At 38.1% G+C, this 20,606-nt stretch overlaps 1 protein-coding gene across 1 annotated transcript; it reads right to left on the bottom strand.

Moving 5' to 3' along the window:
* Nucleotides 1-9,678: 9,678 nt before the first annotated feature.
* On the bottom strand, nucleotides 9,679-12,973 carry LOC141833826 (low-specificity L-threonine aldolase 1-like). The gene is made up of 10 exons (XM_074721324.1): nucleotides 12,838-12,973; nucleotides 11,835-12,345; nucleotides 11,302-11,413; nucleotides 11,007-11,057; nucleotides 10,757-10,828; nucleotides 10,561-10,693; nucleotides 10,366-10,424; nucleotides 10,189-10,289; nucleotides 10,044-10,110; nucleotides 9,679-9,950 (listed from the first exon to the last, which is right to left on the bottom strand). Exons 2-10 carry the CDS (start codon nucleotides 12,275-12,277, stop codon nucleotides 9,909-9,911), a joined length of 1,080 nt encoding a protein of 359 aa, XP_074577425.1. The 5' UTR covers nucleotides 12,278-12,345; nucleotides 12,838-12,973; the 3' UTR covers nucleotides 9,679-9,908.
* Between the last annotated feature and the right edge of the window lie 7,633 nt (nucleotides 12,974-20,606).

The raw sequence follows: 20,606 nt of genomic DNA on the forward strand, positions 1-20,606 counted from the left end.
GATGTCACAAGGCTAGTTATCCAGACTCTAAGGGAAGCGAAAAAGTCGAGAATTGTGGACTGGGTATAGAGAGAGAGATTACCTTGGGGGTTTATAGAACGAGATGGAGGAAATGGATGAGATGAATGAGTCTAGGAATTCGGGTTCACATTCATGCTAGGCGACGTCCTTAATCCATGTTTACTCTCTTACTCTTCATGTTTATCATCTTGTAGGGATTCTAACCAAGATACCAACTAGACCTCGTCAGGCTTCATCGGAATTAAATCATTACCCTCTAATGCTACGACTACTAGTTCGGATGATACCTAGATAGCCTGGTTCTATAGCTCTCTCATTGTCACCGGGCACTCCAGTAATACTACTGGTATCCTACCCTCTGTCATCGAGTACCCAATTAAGGACCCCTTCCTAGTCATCAATAGTCGTTAGCTATCCCTTATGGGAATTTACCACCATGTAAGGATCTCCTCGGAAAGTCCGGTTAAAAAGGTTCACCTCCTGTCACAAGGCACCCCGGTCATACGATCCTAAGATCTCCCTACACCGTAGTCTACCCCTCATAATCATGTACTTATGCTCACACAAACATATTAAACACATTCAAGGCACACAATACATGAAACAAGAATAAACACTTCATAGAATAGGGAAAAATAACATGAACTAGTTCTTACATCACCATCATTACATTAATGTTCATCCTACATCCTAAACTCAATGATCTACTCCATTACAAGAAGGCTACAACAAGAAAGCATGAAAATCATCATCCACAAGAGAGGGAAAAACTTATCTTGATGCTCAGGCAATCCTTGGAAGATCTTCTTGCTCTGGAATAGGATGGATCGGCGAAGATGGATCGGCGAAGATGAAGCGTTCAGGGCCTCCCCAAGAGAGGGGAGGTGCAGCCCCCAAGCCAAGACCTTGGGGTTTCCCTAGATCTCTCCCCAGATGCCTCCAAAAGGGTTGCAAAAGATGTTTAAATAGGCTTCCAAGGGAGACATGACCGTGCCTCGTGGCACGGCTGAAAAGTTTGGAGCGACATGACCGTGTCTCATGGCACGGCCGAGAAGTTTGGAGCAAAATTTCTGCTGGCACGGCCGTGTTTCATGGAACGACATGGTCGTGTTTTATGAAACGGTCGAAAAAAACTCGGCATGAACTCCCCCAAAACTGCCCAGATTTTCCCTGGTTTATAGGGCTCTGCCTCAATGAGTTTTTCGCCCAATAAACCCCATTTTCTTTAATTGGACTCTGAACCAAAATTGTAGAGCATCAAATTATCTTTAATTTGGTGGGTGGATTGACCCATAACTCCATCTGAGCTGAAAGTTATGATGGTTCAAAGTTTAGTCTGCAGTTTGGGCAGAGCACCCAGCGCGGCAGCAGTTAGGAGGCACGGTCGTGCTATTTAGCATGGCCTAGAGAAGGAATCATTCTGTACACCCTGAAGAAAAGTTGTAGATCTTGAAGTTATCTTCATTTTGATAGGTGGCACGACCCGTGGATCAATCTGAGCTGAAAGTTATGCCCATTTTACTTTTAGTCTGCAAAATTATCTAGATAGAAGACACGGCTTGGAAGTTCGCCTTGAGGTTTTTGCGGGCATGACCGTGTTTGCTTTGTTGTTCCTTTTCCTCCATTTCTTCGTGTTTGCTGCATAGGAGACCCGCCCGTGATGATGAGCACGGCCAGTGCGAGTCTCTTTTCTCCACTTCTTGCTCCACCATCAAATATGCATCATTTTAGCTTTAAATCACATCCTGTCAATCAAAAACATACAAAGAGCAGATCTCCGAGCAAAAGGAGTAGAAACATGTAATAATAAAGAAATAAGGTGTGATAAAGTAGATCATATGCAATGAATTACAAGTAGATGAGCGTTAAACAAGGTTAAAAATCATATATAACCTACGCTCATCACACCCCCAGACTTAAACTTTTGCTTGTCCTCAAGCAAAAACCTGTATCCAGATTCATGAATTGAAAGAATAAAGCATCATAATCCCTAGTGAATCACAACCAATCCTATCATATAGTATCATTGGTGAGCTAGATATCAAAATTACTTAAAAAGTGGCCTAAGAGTTAGTTCTCCGTGCTCAGTGCAAAAAGTGGCCATGGATTTTAAAGTGTCAAACCTTGCTTAAAGTCAAGTCGTCATCTAATCATTTTTCCTTATGCTTCTGGCGATAAATACTTACCTGCCACACGCATGGTTAATCCCTCTCAAAAAGGTGTTTCGCACCATCTACACAAGGTCTCAAAGGAATACTCGGTATCAAGAGAAACATGATAGATATTTCCCCAGTAACCCTTATCGGTCTCAAAGGGGTATCTAGTCAGTTTCCACTCACGACACTATTTTTTTATTCTTTTTTTTAGCAAAGTATTGCGAACATAAGAAGGAGTTGCACCCATTGTAGAATTATTATTTTGGGATCTTGATTTTTCCAAATGAGCTTCCATGATCCGAATTTATCCAGTAACCAAAATGCAATTGAGAGATCACCTTAGAAGCACAAGTACTAATGGTTCTATGAATCATGACTAATTTCAGACTTTCTACTATCAAACCTAGGCATAGTGTAGAGAGATCCTAAAACTAGGCCAAAACTCAAATTCTTTCAATAAAAACATAGCTCACTTCATGCTACTAATGATAGGAAAAATCAGATCACCAAACATACTAGCTCCAAACATCAAATCAATGAAATCTAAAATAAGTGTGCTAGCATTTTTGCAGAAGACAAACCATCAATGATATGATAAGTGATGCCACTAGTTGAAAAAATTTATTATGCATGAAGAAACCAAAAGAAATATAACTAAATCTAACTAAGAACCCAAAAATATGTACATCCCCTCAGACTTACATTTTTCTATGTCTCAGTGAAAATAAAAAATATTAATGGAGAAGAAATATTATTGGAGAGAAATTACCCAACGGAGCTCAAAAGATGTTCAAGTCTTTCAGTTATCTATTCCCTCTCCTCAAGGTAAGCACACTTCTCCATATCCATGAAACCTTCAAAAGAAGATATAACAAGAAAAAGTAAGTAGAGAGTTTATGGGTTAGAAAACAAAATAAAGTATAAAAGAAAATAAAGAAAGAAACAAAAAATGGAAACAAAGAAGGAAACTTGGGTTGCCTCCCAAGAAGCGCTTGTTTAAGGTCTTTAGCTTGACCTTTATTTGCATTATTTAAACCTCGACCATGGAGGTGTAAGATACTTCAGAATCCTACGGTTGAGGGTCCTGAGCATGTCATTAAATATGCTCAAAAACAAATGGTTACTACTAGTGATCCCATATAATAGTTGTGAAAAGTTTGTATGAGAATTATAATAAAAAAATTTCCTACCACAAATATGCTTGAGAAAAGATAGATTGGTAAACATAGGTATATCAAAAGAAATTGTGTCTTTACCAATCACCAAGTTTAGTAAGTCATCAAACATATTTGAGGATAGGGTGTACTGTGGTGCAGGTGGAGGATCAACTAAAAGAAGTGATTCTTGGGGCTTGGCCTCTATTGCGCAAGTCCCTACACTAACTTTCTCAAAAGCTCCTAATCCTACATTATCCGTAACATCGAGTAGTAGTGGAACAAAAGGAGATGATTCTTGGGACCTTGTCACCATAATATGAGTCCCTACATATCCTTCCACAACATCATCAATAGCAGGATAGAGTAAATCTTCAAACATATCCTCAACAAGATCATCAACCATACTAGTAGACACAACCAAGGCTGGTTGATTACATATTCATGTTTAGAATTTAAAATATTTATTATGTAATTTTCATAAAAATTTGCATGCCCTATTTTTAAACAGTTATCATAAATCTGTGATAATACCCATTCATCATAAGTAGGGATGCAATCCATATTTTTCTCCACCCCATGATAGGAAAAATCACCGAAACACTTTCTGAGAAATAGAAACGTCATAGGCACACAACACGGCCTTCTACAATCTACCACAATCTTGAAAACACCTGCAACTTCTCCGTCAACAAAGAATTCCGCAAAGCTTCTCGGGTGAACCGTTCGACAGCAACAATTAGGGTTTTGGGAACCCTAAAGTGGCAGTGAATTCACCCTTCACCAGAACCCTAGCTGGCTGGTGGTGGACTAAGGCGACAACGGTAGCGGCAGTGAGGAAATAGGGTAAACGGCGGTCCAGGCTCGGGAGCACGCAGGAGAAAGGGAAAAAGGATCTAATACATGTTCACTTCTCTCCTACTTCAACCTTCCTCCAGGTGACAGAGAAGGGAGCGCACACGCGAGAGGGGCGACGACCGAGGAGGCTTGGAGGCTTCTGTATAACATGAGGCAGAACGGCGCCGGAATCACCAGCCTTGCTATCGTTCTCCTTCTATGTGTAGCTTCGGCAGAGGCTTCGGTTCCTTCATTGTGATTTCTTGGAGTGGATGCATTACTTGTTGTTGATTCTTAATTGAGGTAGAGCCGGCATCTAAGCTGGTATTCTAGGGTTTTCTCTCAGGTAAGCATTCTTGATTCAGTTAACTCTTGTTTAGCCACAAATTTAGGGGATTGCTGGGAATTATGGTATGATTGTGATGTAGTGAGAATGTTGGTTTGCTTAGTTCTATTCTCTTGTTCGTAGCTATTAAGATATTGAGAAGAGATCAGGTTTCCGTTGGGTTGATCTATTAAGTTAGATTCTTGATGATTAGATTAAGTTCATAATTATGTTTAATTATGATGTTGAATCTGAATTATGATCTTAATAGGATTAGGTTTCAAGTAAGTTAGGTTGGAATTAGGTCTACTCCAATTGGATTGATCTATTTCAAACCATTCTTACAATTATGGACCTAATCAGGCAAGATTAAACTAATGGGGTTTATTAGCCAAATGTTGATTAGCTTGAGTTTGATTAAACATGAAGTTAGTTGTCCTAATTACTTTAAGTAATACAACTAATTAATTATTTAGTTAAATTCTGTTAATAACAACCTAATAGTTAGATTAGTTTAACCTGAGTTAGGTTACTTGAATGGGGTTAAACTAACTCTTAAACTGTAAGCTAGGGTTTTTCTTGATAGGAGACTTTGTATATCATTGCATTTAAGATGGTATTATTCTTCTTGCAGGACCTTGAGTGATTATAGGATTTTGATACTATACGAGGATATTTCTGGGGGTTCTATTGGTTGAGTTATGATATATCAGGTGGATAATTTTCTGTATTTGGTCAATACAAATCTATTCTATTTTCAGTGCATGTTTTCCTTTTCTATTGTTGTTGATTAGTCTATTGATCACATTCCCATACCTGTTTGTAGATTAAACACTTATGTTACTCATGTTTATACCATGCTTACCGTTATTTCTTTTGATCTTGGATTATCAATTCTGTTATATAAATCCTTTGACCTATGGGATTATTGTCTCTATCTTTGCTTATGTCATCTGTGATCATTAGAGGTTATTATCTTTGCTATGATACCTGTGATCATTAGGGCTTATTACCTACGCATGTTGATTAGCATGGTAGATGTTGATTACTGTGGTTTGATTATCACATCATGATGCATAATAACGATTGAAAATCTTAATGTTGTGGGACCATCGTTATGGTTAGTTGGTCTGTAGTGGCATGCTTATATAGGTGGTTATGGTTCCCCTATTTCCATCATGGTGATGGTGGCTGTATGGCAGTGTACGTAGCCAGTCAATGTGCTGACCTTGACACCGGCCAGGAGTGGTACTCGGAGAGTATGGGAGTGAAACTCAGAGATGAGTATTAGAAGACAGACATTGACTATAGGATGTACGTAGTTATAGATAGCTACTAACTGTTGGGTCACCAAGCCACTTTATTGTAGGGCTGGATGTATGACCATTTGGATGTCGGACACCCTCAGTCTCATATAGACACATGAGTACTGGAGCGAGTGTAGGCAGCTGCATCATGCATATGCTTGCATTATATTGCGTGCTTCATATTATGTATCAAACTGTGCATATATATATATATATATATATATATATATATATATATATATATATATATATATATATATATATATATATATATATATATATATATATATATATATATATATATATATATATTGCATTGGAATGTGGATGTATACATGATTGTTTATTAATTGATACATCGGCATGACATGATCATTCATATGGATTGATGCATTTTATGAGATCCATTTTGGTATATATACATGTAGATTATTATTGATCACATGTTGATTCCTGTTATTGTTATATACCTGTGCTCTTGATTATATACTTTAATCATGCACTATTTTTTCTTATTATCCACTGAGTATTCTGTACTCACCCTTTAGACCCTAGAATTTTTTTGTCTTCCCAAATATCAGATAGGAGATTACAGCTGATGTAGAGGAGATCCTGCCAGTCACGCCATCTCACAGCAGAGGATATTTGTTATGTCTTTGTGTGTGGATATATTAGTATAGAGTTGTGACACTTTCTATTCTATCTTCTTTACTTTTGGATTTATGATTCGTATCGGTGTTTTGAGAATATAGAATGTTTCTTATCCGTGATTTTATAGTTGTACCCTTTATGTTTCCGCATGCGTAACTTTGGATTTCTTTACTTTTCGAGTTTATTCGTTAGTAGTTGTGTAGATTTAAATTTACATTGTTATGCTTACATTATGATGTGTGAGTGGCCGAGTGGGTCACATTTTTTATTATTTAGTTGTACATAAATCCATATTATGTAGTATGGATAGGCCGTGTGGACATTTATATATACATGTATTCAGGGAATTGTCATAGTTATTAGGGAGATGCTGCCGAAATTTTTCAGACGATTGTCTCTCGGGACGTGACAGATGAGGTGGCAAGTTCCAATGGTCATGACACCTTACCCTCTAAGCGCCCGGAAAGACTCCAAGTGGTCAGAGATAGATAAGGCACAGTGGAGTTAAAATTGATCTGGTAACCTCCACGTCAGCATTCAGGCGCTTAGAAGGGATATCGGTATTTGGAAGATGTCGAGTCAGTGTCGGAAGTGGATCGATGAGATGAAGTGGAGGTGCCCGAAAGGAGTTCCATCATTTTGTGCACAACCGAAGCTCTTGAAATATCGTTGTAACACCGAGAAGCTGCACCGACACCTACGCTCATCTTTTAATCTTCTGTTGGTAATATTATTTCACTTTGTTGTACTTAACTCTTTAAGATGGTAAAAATTTACTGGTCCTAAGATTCTATAAAAAGCGAAAACTCTCTCTCGTAAGAGGAGAATTTGATAGTGGATTGTTCGTCAGAAATGATCAAAGATCGTGGGCCTTGGAGTAGCAGCCAGTGACTATGAACTAAATAAAATAAAATATTATCATTTATTTCTGTTACATTTCTTAACTCTAGGTAGTTTTCATGAATTTGTGAATAAATGACAAACGCATTATTCGTCCTCTAGTGTTCATCTCAATCCTACGTGCGTCAATGTGTTAAACTGGAGCATAAACAAATTAAACCATGTTGAATTCATGTATGCATCAGATAAGCTACAAAACGCTAAGATAAAGAACTAGAAACCCTAAACTAGTACAGAAATAAGTTAAACCTAATGGCGATGGTCAGACAGGATGTCCTTAATCTACATGACCTCGTCGGCGATTGATCGGTCCTCCACTTTATTCCTTTCTGATGATCTCTTCGGTGCTCATTTTTCCACTGCCACACAATCCTCATCGGCCTTGACTCCTTGCGGGCAAGGCAGGCAGCGGGCGATGAGGCACAAGTCTGCGATCATTTCCCGTTGCCTCTTCAACTCGTCGGGGTGGCCGGAGGCAGGGATCGATGAGGATGGCACTCTCGATGATCTCGAAGATATCATGAGCGCCATTTGCGTGGAAGAGAGACGATGATACCATGGAGATGATGTCGATGGTTGTTCGTTGTGTGAAGGAGTGAGAGGATCGGAGAACTGAGGAACCAAATCGATCTAGTTTGGTGAGCGAGGTTTCCGGAGCTTTGGCCACCATATATATATATATATATATATATACACACACACACACACGCACGAACCCTAACTCAGGTCGTTATTATTTAATTAATTTTTAAAATAATTTAAAATATAAAAAACTTTTAAAATAAAAAGAATTGATATCATTAAAAAACTTTTAGATAAAAAATAGTTGAATTTAATAATTCTAAGCTTAATTTGACGTGATAATAATTCAAAACTATTAGTTCTACTATTCAAAAATTTTGACCCTTAATTTTAACGTTAGGTTATGATTGGAATTCAAGATTATTATTTATATTTATTTTTTTAAAAAAATAAAAATATATTGAAAAAATAATAAATATATTTAAGTTATTTATTTGTACCCATTAGAGCATAGGAGAATAAAAGTATATGTAGTTTACATTTTATCTTTAAAATTAAAGTTTGATCTAGTTTGAATCAGCTAACTTTTGCGTCGTGTTTATGATTTATATTTGATCCAAGTAGTCCATTTTAAATAGATTATCTCGAGGATAGACCAAAGACCGAAATGGCCTCCATCCTACCCAACATGAGCCCAAACTCGGTCCTATGGTACTAAATTTATTATTTAATTAATTTTAAAAAATTAAAATACTTTAAAAATAGGAAAAAAATTAAAAATAGAAACTTTTTTAATTAAATATTGATGTCAATTGAAAAATGTTGGGATTTTAAAAAGTTCAATTTCATAATTCTAAGCTTAAGTTGACTAAAATTCTATAAAGTTTGAAGTTTTTTTAGGTTTAAGTGGATATTTTAGTTGAATATTATTTTTTGATTATTTAAAACTGTGGGTTTTCTTATTTTGTGGCATGCTTGGCATGACCCAAATGTTTATTTTTAACCCCTTAAAACATAATGTAGGTAAAAAACATAAAAGATTGTCATTTCATTTGCTTAGTATTTTTTATGGGTGAAAAAGGGAGAAAAGTTATGAAAGATTGTGATTTTTTTTTAAATTTCAAAAATAACTAATTATTATTTGAGAAAATAAGAAAATTGATCCTAATAAGGATCAAATCCAAGGGCTACAATTTGAGGAACCCCCTATAAATACATGATCTAGGATGAGATTTAAATATTAGTGAATTTTTTCAAAACATCCTAGCCTTCCTCTCCCTCATTGTTGTGCCTAGACGCCACCAACACGACCTTTGACGAGCTACTATCATTGACTCTTCCTCCTTTCTAATGGAAGCTCACACCTCCGGACATCCATTCTTGTGAATGACATGAAAGTCCTATGGTTTAATTCCCAACTACGACATATTTATAAGATTTTTTTTAAAATAAAGAGCGCAATCAAAAATACTGGACATCTAGATTGACCGTTACGTGCACTTCTTGATTTACCTCTAGTGGTAAGTGGAAAACTCCCATGAGATCGAACCGATCACCTTCAGAGATAGTCAATGAGACTAACTGAGATTTATTTTCTTTTTTTTTTTTTTTTTTTTTGTGAATGACATGAAAGTCGAGCGAGCTCCGCAAGAAACCACTTGGCGTCGTAGATTACAACACCACTTCATTACTCCTCTCAATTCAATGGTGAGAATGTTAAGGACATAGACCTAGAGGAGGTAGTCCCAAAAGAGATTCCCTCGAATGAGGAATCCAAACTAGGATATGAGAAGTGCTAAGGAGCATTGAGAACATCCAACCAGACTCTATATAATCAATTTAAAATAAAAACTTCAAAGTTATGTGGCCAACTTATTTTTAACTTAAAACCACTAAGCATTTATGCCATTTGGTAGTTTTTTTCATGCACGTCCACTAACAGAATCTGGCAACAACATTCAAACATGAACAAATTTGAAGATACCAGTCTAGAAGATGAGTTAACATAATCATTTCAGAACTGAAAAATCCATCCTCATTTTGCAATTCCAACAGCTACTGCCTCTTGAATTGCTTGCTGTAAGAAAGCCCAAAAGCAACAAAATATAATTTAAATATCTTCACATACATAAAAAAGAAAAGGGGGAAAAAAATCTGGGTGTAAATTAACCTTGATACAGGTCAGTGCATAATGAATATCCCCCTCTGAGATCTGGAAATGTATGACAACCCTCAAGCTGAGAGAAAAATTGGTTAATTCGATGGATATTGAAACTTCAAGAAGTGATTGTGTTGATATGAAAGTAAAACTGCACCTGGTTGAGCTAGTTGGCATAGCAAGTACACCAAACTTTTCGAGAGTTGCACATAGACTTTCAGGTGAAATCACTGAAGGATCAACAATGTCGAAGAAGACCTGTTACCATATGAAGAAATTATATGTCAACTTCTTAGAGCCATAAGTGGCAATACTGCCAGGCAATAATACCAACCATATTGGTCTCCACTGAACTTGCACTCACACGAAATTGTTTGATTTCCTTTAGTCCATCTGAAATTGTTAGAACCATATCGTGATACATTCATAATATGATACACTTTCAATACATTTCAGCACCAATAACTTTTCTCCAGTAAAACACTACAATTACAACTAGCTGACATTAGGGAAGGGGGAAAACAAGAACCTGCAAATATTTTTGCTTTTCTGTGGTCATCCTCAAGCTTTACAACGTTTTCTCGTAAAGCAACAAAAGCCGCGGCACAAAGAACTCCAATTTGTCGCATCCCACCACCCAGGGTTTTCCGGAGCCGTTTTGCCTAAAAAAATTACCTGTTAATTACACAAAACGATCAACAAAAGGTCCCCATAGGTTTATCTACCTTTGTAATGAACTCCTTTGTGCCCACAATGACGGATCCAACTGGAGCACCCAATCCTTTTGACATACAAACCTGAAGCAATCATAGTTAAGAATTCAAATTATCAACTCTAAAAACCACAGAAAACTAGAAATTAAAAATTGGTTCTTGGGTGGTTCAATTTACAATATGGAAAGTATAATGACCAGAATAAGGAGGAAGCATACTAAAGAAAACTGAAAGATTTAATACTGAATAAACTGTGACATACCGATACCGAGTCAGCAGATTGTACAAGTCTATGGACAGGAACACCAAGAGCCTGAGATATTATGATTTACAATAGTTAATACTATGCTGGCAGATACATATATAGATTTTTAATAGCAAATATATTTTACAAATGGCATGACTTTTTCTTTTTGTTCACACCAGTAAGTAGGAAACAAGAATATTGCATCTGCAGTTGTTCTAGTGAACTACTGAGCATAAGCATTTTACGGGTCATGAGAGTTGTTAGCAAGCCATATAAACACAGTACTATTAGTAGGGAAGTTGATACTTACAACAGAAGCATTAAATATGCGAGCACCATCAATATGCAGTTTCAGGCCATGCTTTCGAGCCAACTCTCCAACCCTATCTGTGTAATCTGCTGATATGCATCTCCCACCACAACTGCAGAAAATGTAATAGTTTTAACTTAAAGAAAAATGTGGACAATGATATAGAAAGATTAAAAAGATCAAAGTAGTTTGCAAATAACAATCTTGTTTGATAAAATTTCTTGTCGTGCAGCTGTCTTTTACAAATGTGATAGGTTAACAAAGAATTTCAAAGGCCTCTACTGTTCTGAAAAGGTTCAATCATGTTTCAGCCTGAAAAATGAGGGTAATAGTTATAAACCTTCCTCCACGCCTATTGATGAAAGCTTCACAAGCTCAGCAAAGTGTGAAAGATAGATCAAAAATTATTTGTCTAATTGAAATTTTCAAAAACGTGTTGCTAAAAAAAATCAATTATATGATCTACCAATCCAAAATTTAATATAATAAATTATGAAATCATAATACACACGTGACGTAAAGAGAGATCTTACTTTGCATGTGTATTCTCCAGGCAAATTAGCCTTGTGGTAGGATAGTAGAGTGCACCATTTGGATGCCTAATGGCTGCTTCGATCCGATCAATGTCCATCGTGCCATCGGGATTGTTCTCCACTGTCTTCGGATGGACGCCTCCGATAGTTGCTATGCCTCCGTTCTCATAGACATGGATGTGGGAGTTGTCCCCCATAATGACCTCACTGCCACGGATCTCGCAATGCACCAGTACTGAGATAAGGTTGCCCATGGTGCCCGAGGGAACGAAGAGAGCGGCCTCCTTCCCCATGATCCTTGCCATCTCTTCTTCAAAGCGCTGCGCGGTTGGGTCAGCGCCAAGGACATCGTCATCAACGTCGGCGCTCGCCATAGCAGCTCGCATGGCCTCTGTTGGCTTGGTCACAGTGTCGGAACGCAGGTCTACTGTTCTTGTTACCATCTTCTCCTCGTCTCTTACTCCCCTTTTCTTCTTAAAATTTCGAGGCGTATTTGCTTCTACTCTACCTCCTACACTCCATATTGAATCTTTAAACACACATGAAATCAATGAATTGAACACAACGCATGCAGCAGCTTATTTTGTTATTTGGTTGAGAAAAAAAAATCTAATTCCTCAATCAATAAAATTAGTTACATTTCAGGCTTTAATCGTCAAAACCGAGAACCCATATGCCAATAATGGGAAGAAAATAGGATCTTTAATCTTCATTTTAGCAACTAGATGCATCTCCTAATAATCAAACTTACACGAATCCTAATAATCAGTGGTATTCGCGCAAGATAGAAGAATCCGATGAAAAAAAAGAGGATACAAAGACGAATCGGAATGGAAGTACAAAATCCTAGTGAAACCACTCGAACTAATCGAATACAAAGAAAGAAGTCGCCGATTAATCCGATAAAAAAATCCCCATTGTCTTTTCTTCCGTGAATAACAAAACTCGTAAATCAGCCACAGTCCGGAGAATAAATCAGGGATTACGTTGCCTCGAGACTTACCCTACTCCTCCAAAAATCTGGGCTGGCTCCTCGAGAACACCACCAAGCACCCAAACACGCCGCTTTCACCTTCCGCGAGAGGAGTATCCACCCAACTCTCCTCCTTTCCTTTTATAGGGCTGAAGTGGATGCGCCCCCTCCCGAGACCCTCATACAGCCAGGTCGCTGCCTCGAATGCTTCCCGAAGATTCCTTAGTGGATTTTGGTCAGTCGCATAAATAATTCCGTAAATAAATGTGCTTCGTTGAAATTTATTATTTTTTTATAAAAGCCAAAAAAGTATATTCTTAGATTTTAAAATCATTGAAAATTTGCCCTATTTGATTTTTATAAACAATAAAAGAAATTAGAAATAAATATTTATTTCAATTGGAGTCAGAAAGAAGGTTGACACGGGTCTAATTCAAAAAGGTACTGAAAAAGTCAATCTTTAATTAATAAAGTAATACATGTAAAATCAACAGCCGCGTAAGACGTAATCCAATGAAACACGGCTGTGATACGTAACAAAGTCACATGGGCTAATGACTACCGTTAATTATTACAGGCTTCAATTTCAACGTGCCAAACAAACTATAAAAATAATGGAGCAAATGCATACAAATATTTTTTTAAAAAAAATTTATTTAGTTAAAATTCCAAAAGAAACTACTTTATTTAGTCATCTTCGACTTATTATTACTTTTGTAAATTGTATATTTGTAAATATTTTATTATTATATCATAGAAAAATATTATCATATTGGATAGTGCATGGAATTTAATGTGGGAGTATGTCTTTTGAATTTGCTTTCTGTAGTGGTATGGACGAGAATGACATGACATTGATGAGGAGGAGAATGCCAATCCTAGATGGTGCTCTTATCTTATTGGAGTGACATCCTTATCCAGCCAATTCAAAGTTCTTTAAGTGTTTCTATTACTATTTCAACTTTAGTGATTGTTTATGTCAAAAGTTTGAATGCCTAGAATTTTAGAATTATTTCATTATTTATATATCTCAATAATCAAAATGAATGACAAGGAGAGAGGTTCATGTGGGGAGGAGGTCTTCAACATAAGCATGCTCGGCTTGGTTTCGAGTCTAGAAGACTTATCTAAGCCCTCGACTGGATGGATCGGTCTACAGAGCTGAGCCAATCACAATAGGGAGCGTAGATTGGGTCAGGAGGTGAATCGGTCCTGCACTTACATGCCTGACAGTGTAAAGTAGTAGAGCTGAAAAAGATGAGGGAACGTTAATGAATCATAACCCAAAAATGTAGGGAGATCGTGACCCTAAACAACGAGATAAAATTTTTCTCTCTCGCCCCTCTAATATATAGTGGTCACCCTTAAAGGGAAGAAGGTATGCATACAAGACTACACTTTTGTTTTCCTCGAATTACTTTAATTCGAGATTTGATTTGAACGTCAGAGTGATTTAGTTGAGATTTATCTGGATTCTCCTTTTAACTCAATTTTATTGATGTATATTCATTCTGAAGCCAATCTATTTAGTATTGAGTCATCAATAATCGACCCAGTGCATAATCGACTTGATTGGTAATCAACTCAATATTAGTGACACACCCGATAAGTGACAAATCCAACAATTCCTACAAATCCATGAAGACTGCCATGTTATCCTAACATCAAATCTCAACGAGAACATTTTAGCATTATTTGTGGGAACGCCAAACTGAGATATTGAGTAGAAAATGCACACAAAGTTGAGGAGATCAAAGGTATCTATCTGAGGAAAGAGACCTATCAGCCCACCTAGAGATGACAATCCCACCAATAATCATAGAAGGGTTAAGACGATTGGTGTTTGACATAGTCAAAGAGTTCCTCCGAAGATAGGCCCAACTGATCCTCCCTTCCTCCCTAGGGAAATTTGAGCTAGGTAGGTTGACCACACCCAAAGCTCCTCACTGCACTTGGGAAAAGCGGGAAGGTGCCAACCCTGATAAATTAAGAAGGGAGAAGTGTTGGTAATGGGAGTAGTGGAAAATGTGGGCAGTTACCAAAATCGTCTACTTGCCTCGTGACTTATCCCACTACTCTCTTTTCTTTATGAAAGTGTGCATCTAAGTTTTGGAGAGATGTGACAAAAAATTTTCGGAAGTTGTGCATCTTACAAAAATTTCTCTGAAGGAGAAATATTCATTGTTGATAGGAATTTGATTTGTGAATAGCGAAGAATTGTTCGATCCGTAACATTCTTCCGACGACAAGTAAAAAGAATAAGATCAACTCGATAAAAATTAAATTCATCATAAATTTGACAACTAATAAATATTATTTCATCGTAGAATATGACATGAGCTACCCACGAAAATATTTTTGTCACTAAATAATTTTACGATAAATTTTGTTAAAATTTATCGTAAAATTCATCGTAAAACGCCCAAATTTTTATACGTGCGAACATCCTCAATTGAAAATATCTCTGAAATAGATTACATGGGATTCCAACTGTGTACTCACTTTGAAATATTCTCAATCAAATACATCCCCAAAAGAGGTTTCACTTCGAGAGCATCTCAGATGAAGAACGTCCCCAAGACAACGCACTCACATCACGAGAACATCTTTGACCAAGAATATCTTTATTGAGCCAGACCCTCCAATCCATATGTCCCACCATGGTCAATTGTAGCTCTAACATAAAACTGCCAATAACTATTAATGACAAAATAGACAACAACAAATGAGTAACCATCCTAATACTGATAGTATCAGATGTATCCTGCGTCATGATCAACTGCAGTTTCTCGATTTACCTCCTCACAAATGGTCGTTGATCCGGCGTGAATAATCCCTGGGGCGAGGGAACACGTGGCAGGGCTAGAAGTCCAGAATAGATACGAGGTAATACTTTCTCGATACCAAGGGGAAGGTAGGGAAGATCAATCTCCCTAAGAGAAGAGCTCCCCCCCCCTAGCAGTACGGGTACCTCATCCTCAAACCAAACGATGACCCAGTAGAAAGTAGACCTCCTCAAGGGGATAACATACACCTGGGTCTACGAGATGCGTTCCTCTCCGAATGGACAACCATTTCTCAATGATAATACACCACCTCATAATCCATGCCTACCTCATGACAAGGAACCGGCATCGCATGCCTACCTCATGACAAGGCACCAGCATCGCATGCCTACCTCATGACAAGGTACCGGCATCGCATGCCTACCTCATGACAAGGTACCGGCATCGCATGCCTACCTCATGACAAGGTACCGGCATCGCATACCTATACTTCATGACAAGGTACCGGCATCGCATGTCTACCTCATGACAAGGCACCGGCATCGCATGCCTACCTCATGACAAGATACCGGCATCGCATGCCTACCTCAGGACAAGGTACCGGCATCGCATGCCTACCTCATGACAAGGTACCGGCATGGCATGCCTACCTCATGACAAGGTACCGGCATCATATGCCTACCTCAGGGCAAAGTCCTGGCAGCATACGCCTACCTCCGGGCATAACCCCAACAAGGATCGCCGGACAACCCTACGGAGATCTCCCAACTAAGACAAGGCTGCCAGTACATATGTAGCCTAAGCGCGCCTCCCCAAATCGGCCACTCCCGACCTCCGTTTGTGGAATATATATCAACGAAGCACCACGCCAACCTTTCCACCAAAATCGGCAACTCATCTGCGAGAGCACAGACCAAGTCTCTTACTTGGTCCAGCCTAACCCCAATCATCCAAAGCAGATAACTCGCGTGGTCAGAACCGTCAGAGGAAGATCCGTAAATTCGAGCCATTGGATAATCAAAAACCCTCAAAGATTATCCTCACCACATCAACAGCGGATCGATAGCCAATCACAGGCGTCGAGATCCTAAAATACCACCCCGCCACCCCTATATAAACTCCATAGGTATGACAAGGAACTCTCTGAATTTTTCTGAAATATACACTTCTTTGCTCGTTGCCTGACTTGAGTGTCGGAGTGGCCACACCGGGACTCCCCAGCGCCCCGCTGACCCTCGCGTTCAGTTGTTGTCTCCTCAGGCCTCTTTCATCGACGTGGAAGTGCAGGTTGATGCGGCCTCCTATTGTCTGGTGGTGTGGCTATCGTTGGCAAGGAGCCGGAACAGTCGTGGGACCGACCATGTGAGACCGCTAAGATGATGGATTTCACCTGTAAAAGATAGTATCAGATGTATGATGCCAACGTCATATCTTTAACACCCAACACAATCTCACACCTTTGGCAATTTGCAAGCGGGCGTGGTGACCCACATGGACAGCAAGGCTCATTGGTATAAAAGATAGGTGAAGGTGGATTAAGGTAAAGTAAGCTTGGCCGCAAGGGTGCAAGTTCTTATCATTCTTTTCATTTTTCTTTTATCAATTTAGTACTAATTTGATCGTCGGAGGAGTCATATCAGCTACGCCGACACCCATTAATGCATATTGACGTGTAGGTATAGAAGTAACTCGAATAGAAGTAAAGATTCTAATTGTCCGAACCCGCGTAGAAGGATGACATGTAGGTATATATAGAAGTAACTCGAATATAAGTAAGATTCTTTCTGTCTGAGCCCGCGTAGAAGGACGACATGCAAATCTACAGTAGCTACATAAAATAATTGTCATGTACTTAATTTCAAGACTATGATAAATTTAAGGGATTTATGTATACTTTCAAGGAAAAAATTGGGTCTTTAGCACGATCTTTTGCATGATTGAGATTGTCTAAGATTGTTTGTGGATAAACATTTTAGTCATTATTAAGTGTTGACTTTGAATGAGAACTATTGGTGTATTCCAGTAAGTAGAATCTGGTAGGGTTTCAGAAATATCAAGCAAAGAAGAAATTTAAATGATCAAAAGTCAAATAACATCATTGTTTTAATAAAAAAGTCAATTTATCAAACAATGTCAGTTAATATCGTCTCTATGCCCTACAACCTTCTGATTGGTTGAAGTGAACTCGCTTAGGATTATGGTGAAAGTTGGTAATCGGTTTAATTTCAACGTGATTATCCTTGTCAGTGTAAGATAATTGTTAATAAGAATAGCAAAATTTTCAGGAAGCATCTTTGTCGATATAATATATTTATCAACGTAATTGTTATGGGTGGTCATGTGGATCAAGAGAGCGACGGGGCGGCTTGACATCCGATCCGACTTTCGTGTCAGTCCATATATATCTATCGACTCCAAGACTGACCCGAGTCAGTTCTCGACTCATGGTCCTTTTCCCCGGGAGCCAAGTCTCTCCTCATCCGGACGTGATTCGAATATGAAACACGGAACCGACTCCTCTATATCCAAGGCACAACCCTGAGCCGAACCCCTATTCGAGTCGCCTCACAGGCTGATTCCTCCCATGAAGCCGATTCCTCATGAAGTCGACTCCTCGGTGTCCAAGGCACAGTCTCGATCGGAACTCGATCTTATTCGAGTCGCCTCACAGGCCGACTCCTCCTGTGAACTCGCAGTCTCCCAATCGGCTTGGCTACTTCATCCTCATTCGGATTCGACTAAGGTTTATGTCGAATGACCATCACGGTGTCCGACTCCGTCACTCCCATCATTTCTTCTGACAGTCTCATACTCCGTAATTATGATTGTCGCCTTGATACTCACGTGTGAAATGACCTTACGAGCGTATGTCAATGATGGAACTTTTATCTTGATCATTTCATATTTTTCTGACAAGATCATGTTCAGCGACAAGACGTTTCTTTAATTAAAATGTGATGTGATTAATTGAGATGTGATAGGACCTCTTCCTCTACATTATATAAGGACCACTCCCCGATGTAAAGAGGTACGCGCGCATGCGATAACCAACCCATTTTCTTCTTCTTCTTCCGCTTATTCTTCCTCCTCGCTGACTTAAGCATCAGAGTGGTCGTGTCATAGTACCTCTGACTGTCCTTTTTACGATTGCTGTGATTGCAGGCACCGGGAGCTAGGCGACTCTCGTCCATCTGATCCTGCTTCACTCTGATTCGGAGGTTCAATTAGTGACATATCCAAGAGTGTATCTTGATGGGAACCGTGATCGTTGATTTAGATTACTATCGCGTGTTTTCAAGAAAGGAAAAAAATAGAGATCACAGCTCATATTGTTGCGTTAATAATGTTTTAAATAGATTGTATTACTGGGTTAATAAAAAAAATCATGTTTTCTGAAACTCTCAAATTACTATTTAATGGTTTATGGACCGCCTAAAGTGGATTACTCGTAGAAAATTTATTATTTTTATCATTTTTAAAAGGTGAAGAAATCTCGTATAAAAACTTTTTATAATGAAAACAAAGTAGCTAAAAGCTATGGCTAAAGTAGCTAGAAGATGTCAGCCAATGGAACTTCAACGTGTTGCGACTATAAGGAATATGGTCAAAGTAGCCCCTTTGAAATTAAATAAAGAATTTTACTAATTGCTAAGCAAATTTAATTCACATAAATATGCAGCAGAATATAAAAAGAAAATACAAAATCAAACAATAAGTTGTAATATGGTTTGATAACCTTTGACTTTTACTCAATGATGTATGATATGTCGGTTGATCACTCTTGAATTAATTACCACATGCTTTCTCTTTTCTTTGTTTTGTTTGACAACGTAATGAACCTCTTACATGCTCTTGGGAGTGATTACAAGTCAAGCACAATATGAGGGAAAGGGGATTACAATGATTCTATGACCCCTATCTATTGATAGGGTGATTACTACCCTCCTAATGATTAACCCCACCTATGTTAAGATCTATCCTTTCCTAGATACATATTCTTTCAAAACTCATCAAGAGTGATACCTCTAACTTGAGAGATCATTTCTCACCAAACAACTATTTCTTAGAAGTACCAGAACCCTTAACTTGCTCCACATGACATCCTTCTATCTTTACTTACATGTGGTTTATCTCCTCTAATTAAGACATACTCTAATACTCCTTAACCTATGGTCCCTCGAATTCTTCACACCTTCCTTCTCTAATTTTCATGGATCTTGAGTGATCAAGTCATCAACTGACCTTGGTCACACCAAATCATCTCCTTATGTATTTCTCAAAGTCCTACACAACTCAAATACATATATCAAATTTCAATATAATCCTAACTTAAACTATTCGTCCAAAGATCAAAACCCAATGATTAATTTCGATCATAAGGCGTTGAGTGCATTAATAATAGAGCTTCAAGTATATACCTTAGCCCAAATAAGTAATAAGACTATAAATTAAAACAAAAAAAAAAAAGCAATATGAGTAACATGTTAGATTTCAAGCCTGTTTTACTAACCTAGATGAGCTTTTGTTATCCCTTTATTTATAGCCTTCAAGTCGACTTCAAACAAGTTTAAAAAAGATTTGTGTACAATTCCAATCGTCTCAACCTTTTTCAATCGGTTTGTAACGTCCGCCCTTACACAGAGCCTTGACGGACGCTACAGTTTGTTTTCATTCATTCATACTAATACCACATACGAAAATCCCAAAACTTTACAGCGGAAAATATGAAATGTATATAACATGACAGGGATTTCATATATGATAGATAAAAACATAATATGCATGTATTGTCTAGATTATAAGGTTAATTAGAAAACAATTCACATGACAGTTTTCAACAAAATAATGATCAGCATGCACATATAAAATTTTGTATGGCCAGGACTCTACCAAGTCACCACCACACACATCAGTTTCAGCCCACTCCTGCTGCCTCCCCTTGCTAATGCCTGTTAATTGGATCTGCAACATACGAAAGAAATCTATAAGCACAAGGCTTAGTAAGTTCCTTTC

Source organism: Curcuma longa, chromosome 8, assembly GCF_044706935.1.
Source record: "Curcuma longa cultivar G26 ecotype Majalengka, Jawa Barat chromosome 8, ITB_CL_G26_1.1, whole genome shotgun sequence".
NCBI lineage: Eukaryota > Viridiplantae > Streptophyta > Magnoliopsida > Zingiberales > Zingiberaceae > Curcuma > Curcuma longa.